The 13,338-nt window shown below is 39.4% G+C and overlaps 1 protein-coding gene across 23 annotated transcripts in view; it reads left to right on the top strand.

Moving 5' to 3' along the window:
* Rbm5 (RNA binding motif protein 5) overlaps positions 1-13,338 on the top strand; it is a 29,200-nt gene that overhangs the window by 840 nt on the left and 15,022 nt on the right. For 10 of the 23 annotated variants that reach the window (XR_015626514.1, XR_015626516.1, XR_015626513.1 and 7 more), the window contains 7 exon segments: positions 586-656; positions 2,074-2,239; positions 3,706-3,861; positions 8,336-8,405; positions 8,890-8,963; positions 11,656-11,739; positions 12,525-12,585. Coding sequence is in view for 10 of the 23 variants with exons in the window: in NM_001433317.1 (NP_001420246.1) it covers positions 640-656; positions 2,074-2,239; positions 3,706-3,861; positions 8,336-8,405; positions 8,890-8,963; positions 11,656-11,739; positions 12,525-12,585 (628 nt within the window). In the remaining 13 variants the exon portion in view is untranslated. 23 annotated transcript variants of the gene reach the window in all.

Genomic DNA, 13,338 nt, shown 5'->3' with positions numbered 1-13,338 from the left:
ACGGCCCATCGACTGGGGAAAAGCTGTTGGCCACTCAGTTGGCCTGTGTCGATCAGTGCTGGTCCAAGATATAGGTGTTATTGATACACAGTTATTAAGCCGAGTCAAGGTTTGGTCTTGTCTTACTGAAATAGATTGAGATCAGGCGTTGCGTTATATATGTAAATTTCAGTCAGATCAGCATTTCAGCTTCTAAGTTCTTGTCAAAAATTTGAAATTGTTTTACGACTTCAGTGTTGAATTTTATGTTAATGAAGATACTTGGATGAATGAATGTTTTAACCATCCTCCATCTCAGTAGAGTTGCTTTGGTTATGAAATTAAGAAGCTTTTTGCTTTGTAATCATAATAGAAGTATCCAAAGTGTCTAAAGCCTTCACCCTTCTTGAGTTTCTTATTGAATATATAATCTTAATATGTTAAAGCGTCCTTCATCTTCCTGGTTCTTACCAAAATTATAGCACAACTTAGTGTTGACAGGCCTCCTTTTCCTTCCTCATTTTAGTCATTGTTAAGAATTAGCCAGTTTCTATCCCAGTTTGTAGTGATATCTGAAATTTGCAATTTTTCTCTCCCCACCCTCAGGGGGAAAAAAAAATTAAACCTTTTGAAGCAGTGTGCTAGATCTTCGGTGAGACAATGGGTTCAGACAAAAGGTGAGTTTTAATACATTCCATGCCTTTGATCTCAGCAACTTAGTAGGGACTGGAATATTTGCTTAAAATTGTTTATTCAGCCCTGTGTGGTGGTGACAGCTTACAATTTTAATCCCAGCAGAGGCAGGCAAATCTCTTGAGTTCAGGGCCAACCAGGACTACATAGTGAAGGCCTGTCTCAAAAAAAGAAAAAAAAAAAAGGACAATAACAATAATAAATTGTTTATTTAGCAAGCAAATATTTAAATGTATATTGTGTTTCAAGTGTTCCAAACGACCACATTCACGATTCTGTTCTCACAAACTTCAGTCCAGTGAGAGAGTTAAAAGTTATGATAAAAATTTAAAGTACTGTCTGGACACACAAGAAGCATAGGAAAGCTTCTGGAGAAAGCATTCTCTGAGGTAAAATCCGAAGGCCAAGAATTAGGTTAAGGGAAGTAGTGTGGAGTAGGCCGTGGAAAGTTCCACCTGTGGGCAGGAGCTATTCAGAGCCTGCCTGACAAGCGGCGAGTGAGTGCCAGGCCTTGTTATTCCCTTGTGATAGATACAGTGGCTGAGAGCTGAGCAGCCTGGGCTCTGAGTACATCAAGACAAAGGGAAAGCTAGAGAATTAGGATGGAAAATGTTAGGACTGGGGATATAGCTAGCTCCTCGGTCTGTGAGGCGTGAGTATCAGCCGCCAGTGGGACCAGAGAAACTAAAGAGATGAAAACTGTTGGCTGTTTCAGCCACTGTGAATTGGAGATGGAGATCTCTCTCTAATCATTTGACTTAGCATAGCCTCCCACATTACTACTGAGAGGCCTGTTGTTGTGAGTGATAAAACTCACATCCTAAAAAAGACTTGTTTATGTCAGGTGATATCATGTAATCCTGTGACAGCAGTCTATTGTTCAAATAACATGTGTAATTAAAATGTACCCTTTTGCTACCCATAGTAAAATATGAAATGTTTTCTGAGCCTGCTTAGGGTAATGATCCGTGTGTGTGTGTGTGTGTGTGTGTCTGTGTCTGTGTGTCTGTGTGTCTGTGTGTGTTGATGATTACTTGGTTAGAAGGTTGATTGCTTGGGGTTGGAGAGAAGACCAATATAATTTCCAACTTTGTGTCAATTGTGTGTGTGTTTTCTTTTTCTTGAGACAGTTCACCACATAGACCTGGCTGGTCCAGAACTCTATATAGAGATACCCTCCTGCCTTTGCCCCCTGTAATTAAAGGCATGGATCACCACAGCTTGGCTATGTATGTTCTCTCACTAGATACCTTTGTAAACCAAACACTGGTGGTTTTAAGGAATGCATTAAACTATTTGGGTATACCTTATAAACTGATATGTGGGGTGATTTTTTTTTCTGAATGTATGAAATGATATAATTAATTGATATACTTAAATGAACATTATTTTTCCTTGCAGAGTGAGTAGAACAGAGCGTAGTGGAAGATATGGTTCCATCATAGACAGGGATGACCGTGACGAGCGTGAATCTAGAAGCAGGCGGAGGGACTCAGATTACAAAAGATCAAGTGATGATCGGAGAGGCGATAGATATGATGACTATCGAGACTATGATAGTCCGGAGGTGAGTGATAGCAATTGTCAATTATAATTAATTAAAGTTATATGGACAATATTCTTGTAAAGTAAGGAAATGTGGCAACTTGAAAATCACACTGATCACTGAAGCATATTCAAGTTGAATGTAACTTCCAAAGACAGAGTGAGCCTTTAAAAGTACCCATAGGGGGCTGGGGATTTAGCTCAGTGGTAGAGCGCTTACCTAGGAAGCGCAAGGCCCTGGGTTTGGTCCCCAGCTCCGGAAAAAAAAAAAAAAAAAAAAAAAAAAAAAGAGCCAAAAAAAAAAAAAAATACCCATAGCCAAAGTAAGGCTTACCATGGATTCCTTGAGTACATGGACTTCATGAACTTCTTTGCATAGCAACCTTATAAAATAGGTTATAAGGAGGGCTGGCCCCCATTCCACCACAGTCTCAGTATGTAACTGCTGTCCTGGAACTTAGTATGTAGAGCTGGACTGGCTTCAGACTCTCAGATCCTCCTGTCTCTGCCTGCCCAGTTCTTTGATTAAAGGTGTGGGCCACTGTGTCATGTGATGTGTTGTTCACATTTTAGAGATGAGGTGGTAGAAGGTGGGATGTAGCTTAGGCATAGAACATTTGCGTAGCATGTGCAAGGCCATAGGTTTGGTCCTCAGTATTTGTAGGGTTTTAGCTTTGATTTAGTTTGATTTTGGGGGTTTTTTGGGGGGGGGTTGGGGGGGTTGGTTTTTGGGTGGGGGTTGAAACATTTTCTCTGTGTGGCCTTGGCTGTCCTAAAAGTCCCTGTACAGACCAGGCTGACCTCAAACTCAGAGATTTGCCTGCCTCTGCCTCTTGAGTGCTAAGATTAAAGGCATAGACCACCATCACCCAGCACTTTTTTTTTAAATATTACAAACTTGTTCGTATCTGTGTTTGGAAATATACAGCCTATATAACTTTATACCTTTCCCACTTTTTCTACATATATAATGTTTCTAAGATTTATTTATATTTATCAGTATTTATATTGATGATCTGACTACATGGATGTCTGTATGAGGGTACAGATCCTCTGGAACTGGAGTTACAGAGAGTTGTGAGCTGTTTATGCAGTTGCTGGGAATTGAACCTAGGTCCCCTGGAGTAGCACTTAACTGTCGTTGAGCCATTTCTCCAGCCCTATAATAATTGTATAACAGAACACTATTTTTGTGTTACTATTTTATAGTGAATTATTAAATCATTCTTTGCAACTAAGAGAATTCATTTTAAGACATTGCACTGAAAACGAGAGAGGCTCAGCAGCTAATATTAGCTGTTCTTGCAGAGGCTCCAGGTTTGGTTCTAGTACCCACATGTGGTTTACAACTATCTTTAACTCTAGTTCCAAGCTGTCTGGCATCCTCTTCTGGACTCTGCGAGTACCAGGCTTGCACATAATACACATAGGATCTAGATTGATGGGTAAAGGGTGACTTTAATTATAATTTTGTTTTCTTTGAGCCAGAGAGAACGTGAAAGAAGGAACAGTGACCGGTCTGAGGATGGCTACCATTCAGATGGTGACTATGGAGAACATGACTATAGACATGACATCAGTGACGAGAGAGAGAGCAAGACCATCATGCTCCGTGGCCTTCCTATCACCATCACCGAGAGCGATGTAAGAGAATCCACAGGTCTAACATTCTAATAGGGACAGCAAACTTCTCATTGTCTCATGGTGTTATCTGATGTCGTTTAGTGGAATAGATTTCTTTCTTTGGTGGTGGACTGAGGGAAAGTACTATTTATGTCTAACCTTTGAATATAATATGGAATTTCCTAAAGTTTCTGACTGTAATAAGCCTGGTTTGTTCATTAGCTATTAGATGGTATAGCTGATTCGTGTTTTTAAAGGTTTTAAAGCTGAGCATGATACATCATACCTGTAATCTTAGCACTTAAGAGTTAGAAACAAGAGATCTCCCTGAGAATCCATTGTGATCTTTATAGTAAGTTCTAGACTGGCTAGCACTACATAGTCATATCCTGCCTCAAAAAAAAAAAAAAAAAAAGTTTTTGAGGATTAGTCTTTCCCAAGCTCAGTAGTCCACTGCCACCTTCAAGTACCTCCCCGTACCCCCATTAATAAACTGCCTCTAAGGGGCTAGAAAGGTGATTCAGCAGTTGAGAACAGTGACTGCTCTTCCAGAGGACCCAGGTTCAGTTCCCAATACTCACATGATAGCTCACAACTCTTTTTTTTTCTTTTTCTTTTTCTTTTTCTTTTTTTCAGAGCTGGGGACCGAACCCAGGGCCTTGCGTTTGCTAGGCAAGCGCTCTACCACTGAGCCAAATTCCCAACCCCTCACAACTCTTTCTAACTCCAGTTCCAGGTGCCTTTTTCTGACCTCCAGGAGCATGAGGCCCAAATATGGTATATAGCCATATGTGTGGCAAAATACCTGTGTGTAAGATTTTTGAAAACTTTTGGGGGCTGGAGAGATGGCTCAGCAGTTAAGAGCACCGACTGCTCTTCTCAAGGTCCTGAGTTCAATTCCCAGCAACCACATGGTGGCTCACAACCATCTGTAATGGGGTTGGGTGTGTCTGAAGACAGCTACAGTGTGCTTATATACATTAAGTAAATAAATAAATCTTTAAAAAAAAATATTAAAAAAAAAAAGATTTTTGAAAACTTTTGAAGAAAAACTAATTTTTAGTGCCCAGCCTGATGCTGTATTCTTGTAAGTATTCAGAAGGCTGAGGCAGAAAGATTGGTAATTTCAGGCCAGTCCAGGATATATAACAAGACCCTTAAAGAACCCACCAAAAAGAAAACCAGAAAGTTACAAGCTGTCTTTTTATTCTGAACAAAATTACATTTTCTATTTGAAATCTCAGGACAACATGTTCAAAATGATACTTTATTCCTTGGCGTTTCTTAACTTTTTTTCTTTTTAAGACTTACTTACTTTTCTTAATGTTCATTGGTGTTCTGTGTGCATGTGTGTCCAAAGGTGCCAACTGGAACTGGAGTTAGAGATGGTTGTGAGCTGCCATGTGGGTGCTGAGAACTGAACCTGGGTCCTCTAGAAGAGCAGTCAGTGCTCTTAACCGCTGAAGCATCTCTCCAGCCTGACATTTCTCAATTTCTAATAGTATTTCAAGTCTTATCTCTTTTTTTCTAGCCACATGTACTTGCTTTTTTATTTATTATTCCTCTTTGGACAAATTCATTCCCCCTCAGAGTCCCTTATATATCATGATTCATGATCTAACAGGTGGAATAGAACTCTTTCTTTCCCCTACATTCTTAGTATTTTCAGTGTGCGTTTCTTTACATAGTATTGCGTTTCTAAAAACAAAATTCTGTCTAAAACAGTTGTCCATTGTTCTAATCCTGGAGGCAGTATGCTGAAAGGAATGTGGGGTTAAACATGTTTTTTGTTCTGTTGGGAGTGTTGGGGGACAGGAGGACAAGTCAGATGCATTCAAGACAGGGTTTCCAGGCTGTCCTGGAAGTCCCTCTGTAGACCAGGCTCAAAGATCTGCCTGTTTCTGCCTCCTGAGTGCTGGGATTAAAAGCTTATGTTTTGGGCTGGAGAGATGGCTCAACGGTTAAGAGCACCCGACTGCTCTTCCAGAGGTCATGAGTTCAATTCCCAGTAACCACATGGTGGCTCACAACCATCTGTAAAGAGATCTGATGCCCTCTTCTGGTGTATCTGAAGACAGCTACAGTGTACTTATATATAATAAATGAATAAATCTTTAAAAAAAAAAAAAAGCTTATGTTTTTACCACTACTGCCACGAAATTTGTTTTGTTTTGTTTTGTTTTTTAAGATCTATTTACTTATGTATATATATCAGCACTCTATTTACATGTATGCCTACATGACAAGAGGGCATCAAATCCCATTACAAATCTTTGTGATGGGGCTGGGGATTTAGCTCAGTGGTAGAGCGCTTACCTAGGAAGCGCAAGGCCCTGGGTTCGGTCCCCAGCTCCAAAAAAAAAGAACAAAAAAAAAAAAATCTTTGTGATGATCCTCCGTGTGGTTGCTGGAAAGTAAACTCAGGACCTTTGGAATAGCAGTTAGTGCTCTTAACTGCTGAGCTATCTCTCCAACTCCCCAAAATATGTTTTTAAAAGATATAAATGCCAGAGTCTGTTGTCTAGGAGCAAAGTAATAAATGTCATAATACTTAGTAAAAACTTGAACAAATCTAACGATACAGATTTTTAAAGTGGAAGTAACTATTATAGGAAACGTGAGATAGGCTGTTTACAGTTAATAATACGTTGTTATGGGGTTTGGGACTTAGCTCAGCAGTAGAGCGCTTGCCTAGCGAGCACAAGGCCCTGGGTTCGGTCCCCAGCTCCGAAAAAAATAATAATAATAAGTTGTTATTTCATTGTTACCATGGTGCAAAGCCACCTACTGTTCCTTGAAAAAACAAGGATAAATAGCCAAGTCAGCATATAATAGTTGTTAGCCTACAGTGACAAGTTGGCATTGCTAGATGTGATAGCCTATAATCCCAGCTGCTCGGGGGGCTGTGCTGTCCTGTAAGACAGTCTTACTAAAGAGCACAGGAACTTTCTTCAGGAGAATTTTTTACTAGTAAAAGATGAGGAAAGAACTCCATGGAGGTTGATATTAGTTGACCTCATTTTTGAGAGATAGAAATGCTTTGGTTGGGTAGAAAACTGGGGAAAGGGTATAGTGAATGGAATTATGAGCTGATATAAAGTATAGAAACATACTGAACCTAGATAAGGCCTTACATAGACAGCTTGATTTGGTGATGGTCAGATGCTACTGGCAGGAGAAAGATAAGAATAATAGAGGCTTTGAAAACCCAGCCAGCTATAGTTCTGCCATTCCCAATTGGTTCAGTATCCCTAGATAATGTGCTTGTAAGGATCCCAACAGTCTCTGACATATACAGTATCAGTCAGTTTTATTTTTGGCTATACATTTATTGTTTAGGGGAACACACATGTGAAGGTCAGAAGTAGCTGCAGGAGTCAGTCCCTTGGTTTCAGTGTGAGTCTTGGAGATAGACCTTTGTCCACTGAACCATTTTTTTTTTTTTAAGATTTATTTGTTTTATTATATATGAGTGCACTGCCACTGTCTTCAGACACTCTAGAAGAGGGCATTGGATTCCATTACAGATGGTTGTGAGTCACCATGTGGTTGCTGAGAATTGAACTCAGGACCTCTGGAAGAGCAGTCGGGTGCTCTTAACCGCTGAGCCATCTCTCCAGCCCCCACTAAACCATCTTAACTGACCACAATTTTTTTTCTTCCACCCCCCCAATAAATGATAGAGAAAATCTCAGTTTCATTTGTTTTTTCCTTTTTTTTCCCCCCGGAGCTGGGGACTGAACCCAGGGCCTTGTGCTTGCTAGGCAAGCGCTCTACCACTGAGCTAAATCCCCAACCCCTCATTTGTTTTTTTAACAAGCTAATATCAACCACACCAAACTTAACAACCAAGTCTAGGTTAAAAAGTGAATATGTATGTTACCTTATTGGCCAACCCAACCGTCCAGGAAAGGATGAAATTAGAAGCATTAGAGGTGTGAGAGTAGGCATAGAACACAGGAATTTTGATTTACAGTGTTTCATTATCTATCTTATCTGTCCCTCCTCTCCTCTTTTGTTGCTCTGTTATGTACCTCTGGGTATCCTGGAACTCCTTGTCTTCCGGCTGGCTTCAAACTCAGAGCTCTACTTGCCTCTGCCTCCCAAGTATGCCTCAAGCTTTTGATCCTCTGTTTCAGTATCCTGATTGGGATTTCATGCCTGAACTTGGCTGACTCTTTTATTCTTGGTCAGATATGGTTTTGAGGACAGTGACATATTCTGTGTTCTTTAGAATAAAAGGCCATGAGATTAAGGATTTAATCATGTCATAATCAGGACTGTAGAATAATGTAATAACTGGACTAGAGGAAAGTATCTAGGTAGCACATAGCAAGAGTGTTAGCTTTATTTTCATGAAAAATACTCTCTGACCTTTAAGATAAATGTATTTTGGTGGTATAAGTGAAAAACTTGATTAACTAAACAGCTGATAAATCCACTTCTTAACCTTTTTAATGGTTGTAACTTAAACTAACTGTAAAACCCTATACAGATTCGAGAAATGATGGAGTCCTTTGAAGGCCCTCAGCCTGCAGATGTGAGGCTGATGAAGAGGAAAACAGGTGAGAGCTTGCTTGGTTCCTGCCTGTTATAGTTCTCTTCCCCATTCCCACCTCAGTCCCTAAAAAACATCCTGATAAACCCCAGCCTTCAAACACATGAATTCAGAATGAAAGGTTTGCCATGGCTAAGGAATATGAATGACTTTGAAAACGATGCTAGCATCTGAGGAACTTTTTAAAAACTTTGCTTTTAGGGGTTTTCTTTTCCTTCGGTAAGTAGTGATTTATAAACTCCTTGTTTGACTGTTCATAGTCGGTTGCATGGTTACTTTAAGTGTGGAATCAAATCAAGTGGCATTTAATTCAGGTGGCTGTTCCTTGCCATGGCAAAGTATCAAGAAGATCCCCAAGTCAAGTCACATTTGTAAAGCTGCTTCCCAATTGGCTTTGTCACGCAGTGTTGAAGCAGTGGGAGAGAGATTCACCTGTTATAAAGGAACTGACTAACACGAGTATCCCGTCTATATCTGAATGCTGTCTCTAGGTGTAAGCCGTGGTTTCGCCTTCGTGGAGTTTTATCACTTGCAAGATGCTACCAGCTGGATGGAAGCCAATCAGGTTGCTTCACTCACCAAGTCTAGATATTCATGAAAATGGAACAAGTCTGTACAATTTAAAAAAAAAAAAAAAAGGTTGAAGGAGTGGTTTGTTCCAAAGGAGTGACTTGACTTTAATATTTTTAACAACAACACAAAAGCTTTGTGTATATTAAAATTGACATTACTAAAGTAAATATAGTTCCATGAACACTGTTTCAGAATTTGTTCTGATTTTAAACATGGCCACCTAACAGAACTTTACCTTCTGAAAATCTGTGTGGTAGTCAACAATATAACCTCTTCCCAACTGATTACATTCCTGCTCGTTGTATCCATTGAGAGCATCTAAACTAAACTCTATTCAACAATGAAGAAAACGTAATGGAACTCTGTAGCAGGCACTTTTACGCATAATTCCTTCTTTTTGCATGAAGACCATATGCCAGCTAGAGGCATAACTTCTCAGATGAATCTTCTGAGACTGTTAAGGACCAAGTAGAGTTTTCGAACAGTAAGGCTTGACAAGATTGGTATGGAATCCGTGTGTTCTTGCTGTCTAATCTAGGCATCATGGCATTAAGTCTCTAACCTCCCTAAGAATGCCTCTTAAAGTCTTCTCAATAAGTCATCTGTTGAAGCCTTATCTGGAGTCTTCTGTACTATGTCAAGATAACATTAAATGTTTGTCACTTAAAGATTTTTTTTAACAACATTTTATGATTTGAGTCACCCAAGAGGTTATATAATTGGCCAATATAACCATTTATAGCAAGACTTAATGTAAGATAAGGGAATTTCTTTGACCAATTTGTATCAAAGATTCTTAATTTCTTCTCAGGCCTTGTAGCATAAGACTATAATCTTAATGCATTATCTCAACAAATTAATAAATAAAACATATGCTTAGTTTCTTAACCCAGAAATTAGAACCTGTCAAATATGGTGACTCACTCTTGTAATCTCAGACACAGGAGAGTGAATTAGGAAGACAGTCATGATTTCAAGGCCAGCCTGGGCTACAGAGTAAAACTTATCTTTAAAATAAAAACATCAAGCCAGGCAATGGTGATATACACCTTTAATCGCATCACTCAAGGCTCTTGAGTTTGAGAACAGCCTGGTCTACAGTGTGAATTCCAGGACAGTGAGGACTAACAATGAGACCCTGTCTCTTGTAAAGTAGAACTTTTGTTTCTTACCATGGAAACCATTCTAGTAAATCTAGAATGTGCACAATAAAGCTTCCTGTGTAAACCCATTTTTGATACAGTAGATGTGTCAGAATGAATAACCTAAAAATTAAAACATTTTAAAGTTTTTGCAATTTTAATGTATACAAAGCTTTATTAATATATAAATTTTTTATAATTCAAATTCACTCCAGAAATAAAAGGCTAATAAGATTAGGAACCCAGTGATAGATTGGAGTCTCTCCCAACACACATCCCTCCTAGTGGGATATGTAGACATCTTATATCTGCTTCTGTTTATCATAGTGCATAGATGGCCTCTCTATTCTTTCCAACTGGGCCAGACATGCAATTTTGCCTTTAGATGCTACAAAGACAAAATTCATAGCATGAGTTCTGAGAACCAAATTGCCCAATGGTATTTATTTGTAAAGGGGTTAGACTCCTTTTAAAAATCTGAGCTGGGTATGTTGGCTCATGCCTTAAATCCCAGAACTCCAGAGGCAGAGACAGGCAGATTTCAGAAACACATAGTGAGACCCTGTCTCAAAAAATGTAAAATAAAATCTGGATATCCTATTTAAATCTGTTCAATAGTGTTAGACAGCTATTACATCCACCATTCCCCTTCTGAGAAAAGAACAGAGAAGACACTCCTATTAATGAAGGCTCTTTGGGGGCAGGTGTCAGGGATGCTCTTGGCTTGATTGATTCAGCTCAGAGTTTTGACCTTTCAAAGTCAAGTCCCTTTTACTTACTTCGTTTACTTAAGTGATAAGGTATTATATACTTTATGAACTTTCCTAACCCCTGAAGAAACTTCATTGGCCTCCTGGTTACTCATCCTGCAGAGAGTACAACCCATTTCAGAGAAAAAGCACACCAATCACCTAGGACATGACATGATCACATTTGCCAAGAAAACCTTTTAGCTGTTTTAGAGTTGGTAGCATTGAGAGTAGTCCTTACTCAGGAGATATGATCACGTTCCCTTTTAAAATGTGTTCCCCCTCCCTCTATCCCTCCAAAGAACACATCCTGAAGCAAGAATTTGGGGGAAGAGAAAATACAAAGGCTTTTACATTATATAAGGATGGGGGACTAGGAAAAGGTGACGCCAAGCCCAAGGACACCATGCTAAGGGCTAATAAAGGAGACAGTCTCAGAACTGGAAGAGGCTTGTCTTCTGTTTGAAATATACTGTCACTCTCAGGCATCCTGTCAATGCTAAATAGTAGGACTTCTGTCTCTGCGGGAGACACAGCCTGGTGCATGTCAGCGTTTAGTGTTTGGCAGCTTTCTCAGCACTCCCTGACTCCGATTACCTTTATTCCGCATCCCATTCTCTTACTGCCTATCTGAAGCACTGGATGGGCAGAGTATAGGTGGCGGTGGTTGGTCTTCCCCGTATGTTGTCCATTTAATTCCAGAGCACTGATTTTTCCGAAGTGTGCTCTGCCCTGGGAAAATGGACACATATTTCTCACAATAGGAATAACTAATTGCTTCTTTTTTTTACAGAAAAAATTGGTGATTCAAGGAAAGCACATTGCAATGCATTATAGCAATCCCAGACCTAAGTTTGAAGATTGGCTTTGTAACAAGGTAAGCATATATTCTTCCCAAATTAAATATACTAAGTTTTCTCTTTGTCCATTTGTTTGATATTGTAACAAGGAAATCAGAGCGATGACTGGCTTCTATCAGAAGTCAGTTTTTATGTGCTTACTGACTTTTCTTTGGTCTTCCTATGCTAGCATTAGAGGGCAGGATCCTTGGACTCCCACAGAGTTTTTGTTTTATGGAGATCCAAGATTCTAGCCTAGAATTTCAAATAAGTTTTTTAGATGTGTTTTACTTTGTTGCTTATGGAATTTTCAAGGTCTCAGCTTTTGACATACCCTCTTAGATTACCCTCTTGTATTAACAAACATCCCTTAGGACTTTAATGTACAGTAGTATTGCTCCTGTCACCAGTGCCGAATTTTGAGCTTGGTTATAAGTCTTACTATTTTGAGAGTACTAAGATTACTTACTGAGCATAAGTCTGATATGGGAAAGCCCCTGTTCACATTATACTATGTATATATGACAGTCCATGTAATGCTCTCAATAGAAGAAAGCTTTTGTCAGTGGCTGCTTCCAAAAACCTCATCTCGATGAAAGTGGAGTCCTACTTCAAAAGACAGTATTTTTCTTGGAAGAATTCACAGGGTGTAACATGCTAAAATTTTAGGTGCATGCCCTTTGTCTAGGATACATAATAGCAGTTTTTGCTTTTATATTTAGTTATTGAGTTACCCATGGCCTCACTGCTCTAACCCACATGATGACTAGAAAGCCTGGACTAATGTAAGAAATAATTACAGATAAAACTTTTTTTTTTCCAGTGCTGCCTTAACAATTTCAGGAAAAGACTAAAATGCTTCCGATGTGGAGCAGACAAGTTTGGTAAGCGTGGATTCAGCTGTTTGGAAAATGCAATTAAACCTGACTTACTGCCCGTAAACCTGAGGAAAATAGACTTCTAGGATATGTGACCTAGGAGCTTACATAATAATGTAACTCTTTTACCTTGGGCTAAGTAGACGCTGATGCCGATTAGGAAAGAACAGAAAATTCTTTTCCAAAATTAAGGTGCTGTTCGCCTGGTTTGCATGCTACATCTGTTTTGTTTATTATGTAGTGGTGCTATCTCCCACTGGTGCAGTATTTGCATTCCGTATTAGCTGTCAGAAGTATGAGGTTAAAGTATAGCAACAGATTTCTTAACAGGCTGGAGAGGTGGATCAGAGGGTAAGAGCACTGCTCTTCAGAGGTCCTGAGTTCAGATCCCAGCAACCACAACCATCTGTAGATCTGATGCCCTTTCTGGTGTGTCTGAAGAGAGCAAAAAGACTTTTAAAAAAAGAGAGAAGAAAATAGTGTGGTGTCTGACACTTCTGCTGAATTAAAATAAAAATTTCAAAGCCAGCATGCATGGGCTATAGAGTAGGTTTCAAGGAGACCTAAATTACACAGGAAGATTATCAAAAAATGGTAGCAGGCAGAGAGTGGAAGATGGTTTAGTAGCTAAAGTATTTTCTACACAAGCTTGAGGACCTGTGTTCACATCCTAGACATCCACATAATTTAAAAAATAAAAAAAAAGTAGGCAGGGGTTGGGGATTTATCTCAGTGGTAGAGCGCTTGCCTAGGAAGCGC

This window comes from Rattus norvegicus, chromosome 8 (genome assembly GCF_021556685.1).
Source record: "Rattus norvegicus strain SHRSP/BbbUtx chromosome 8, alternate assembly SHRSP_T2T, whole genome shotgun sequence".
Lineage (NCBI taxonomy): Eukaryota > Metazoa > Chordata > Mammalia > Rodentia > Muridae > Rattus > Rattus norvegicus.
The sequence above is the reverse complement of the archived record's forward strand: the minus strand, read 5'-3'. Positions and strand labels throughout refer to the sequence as shown.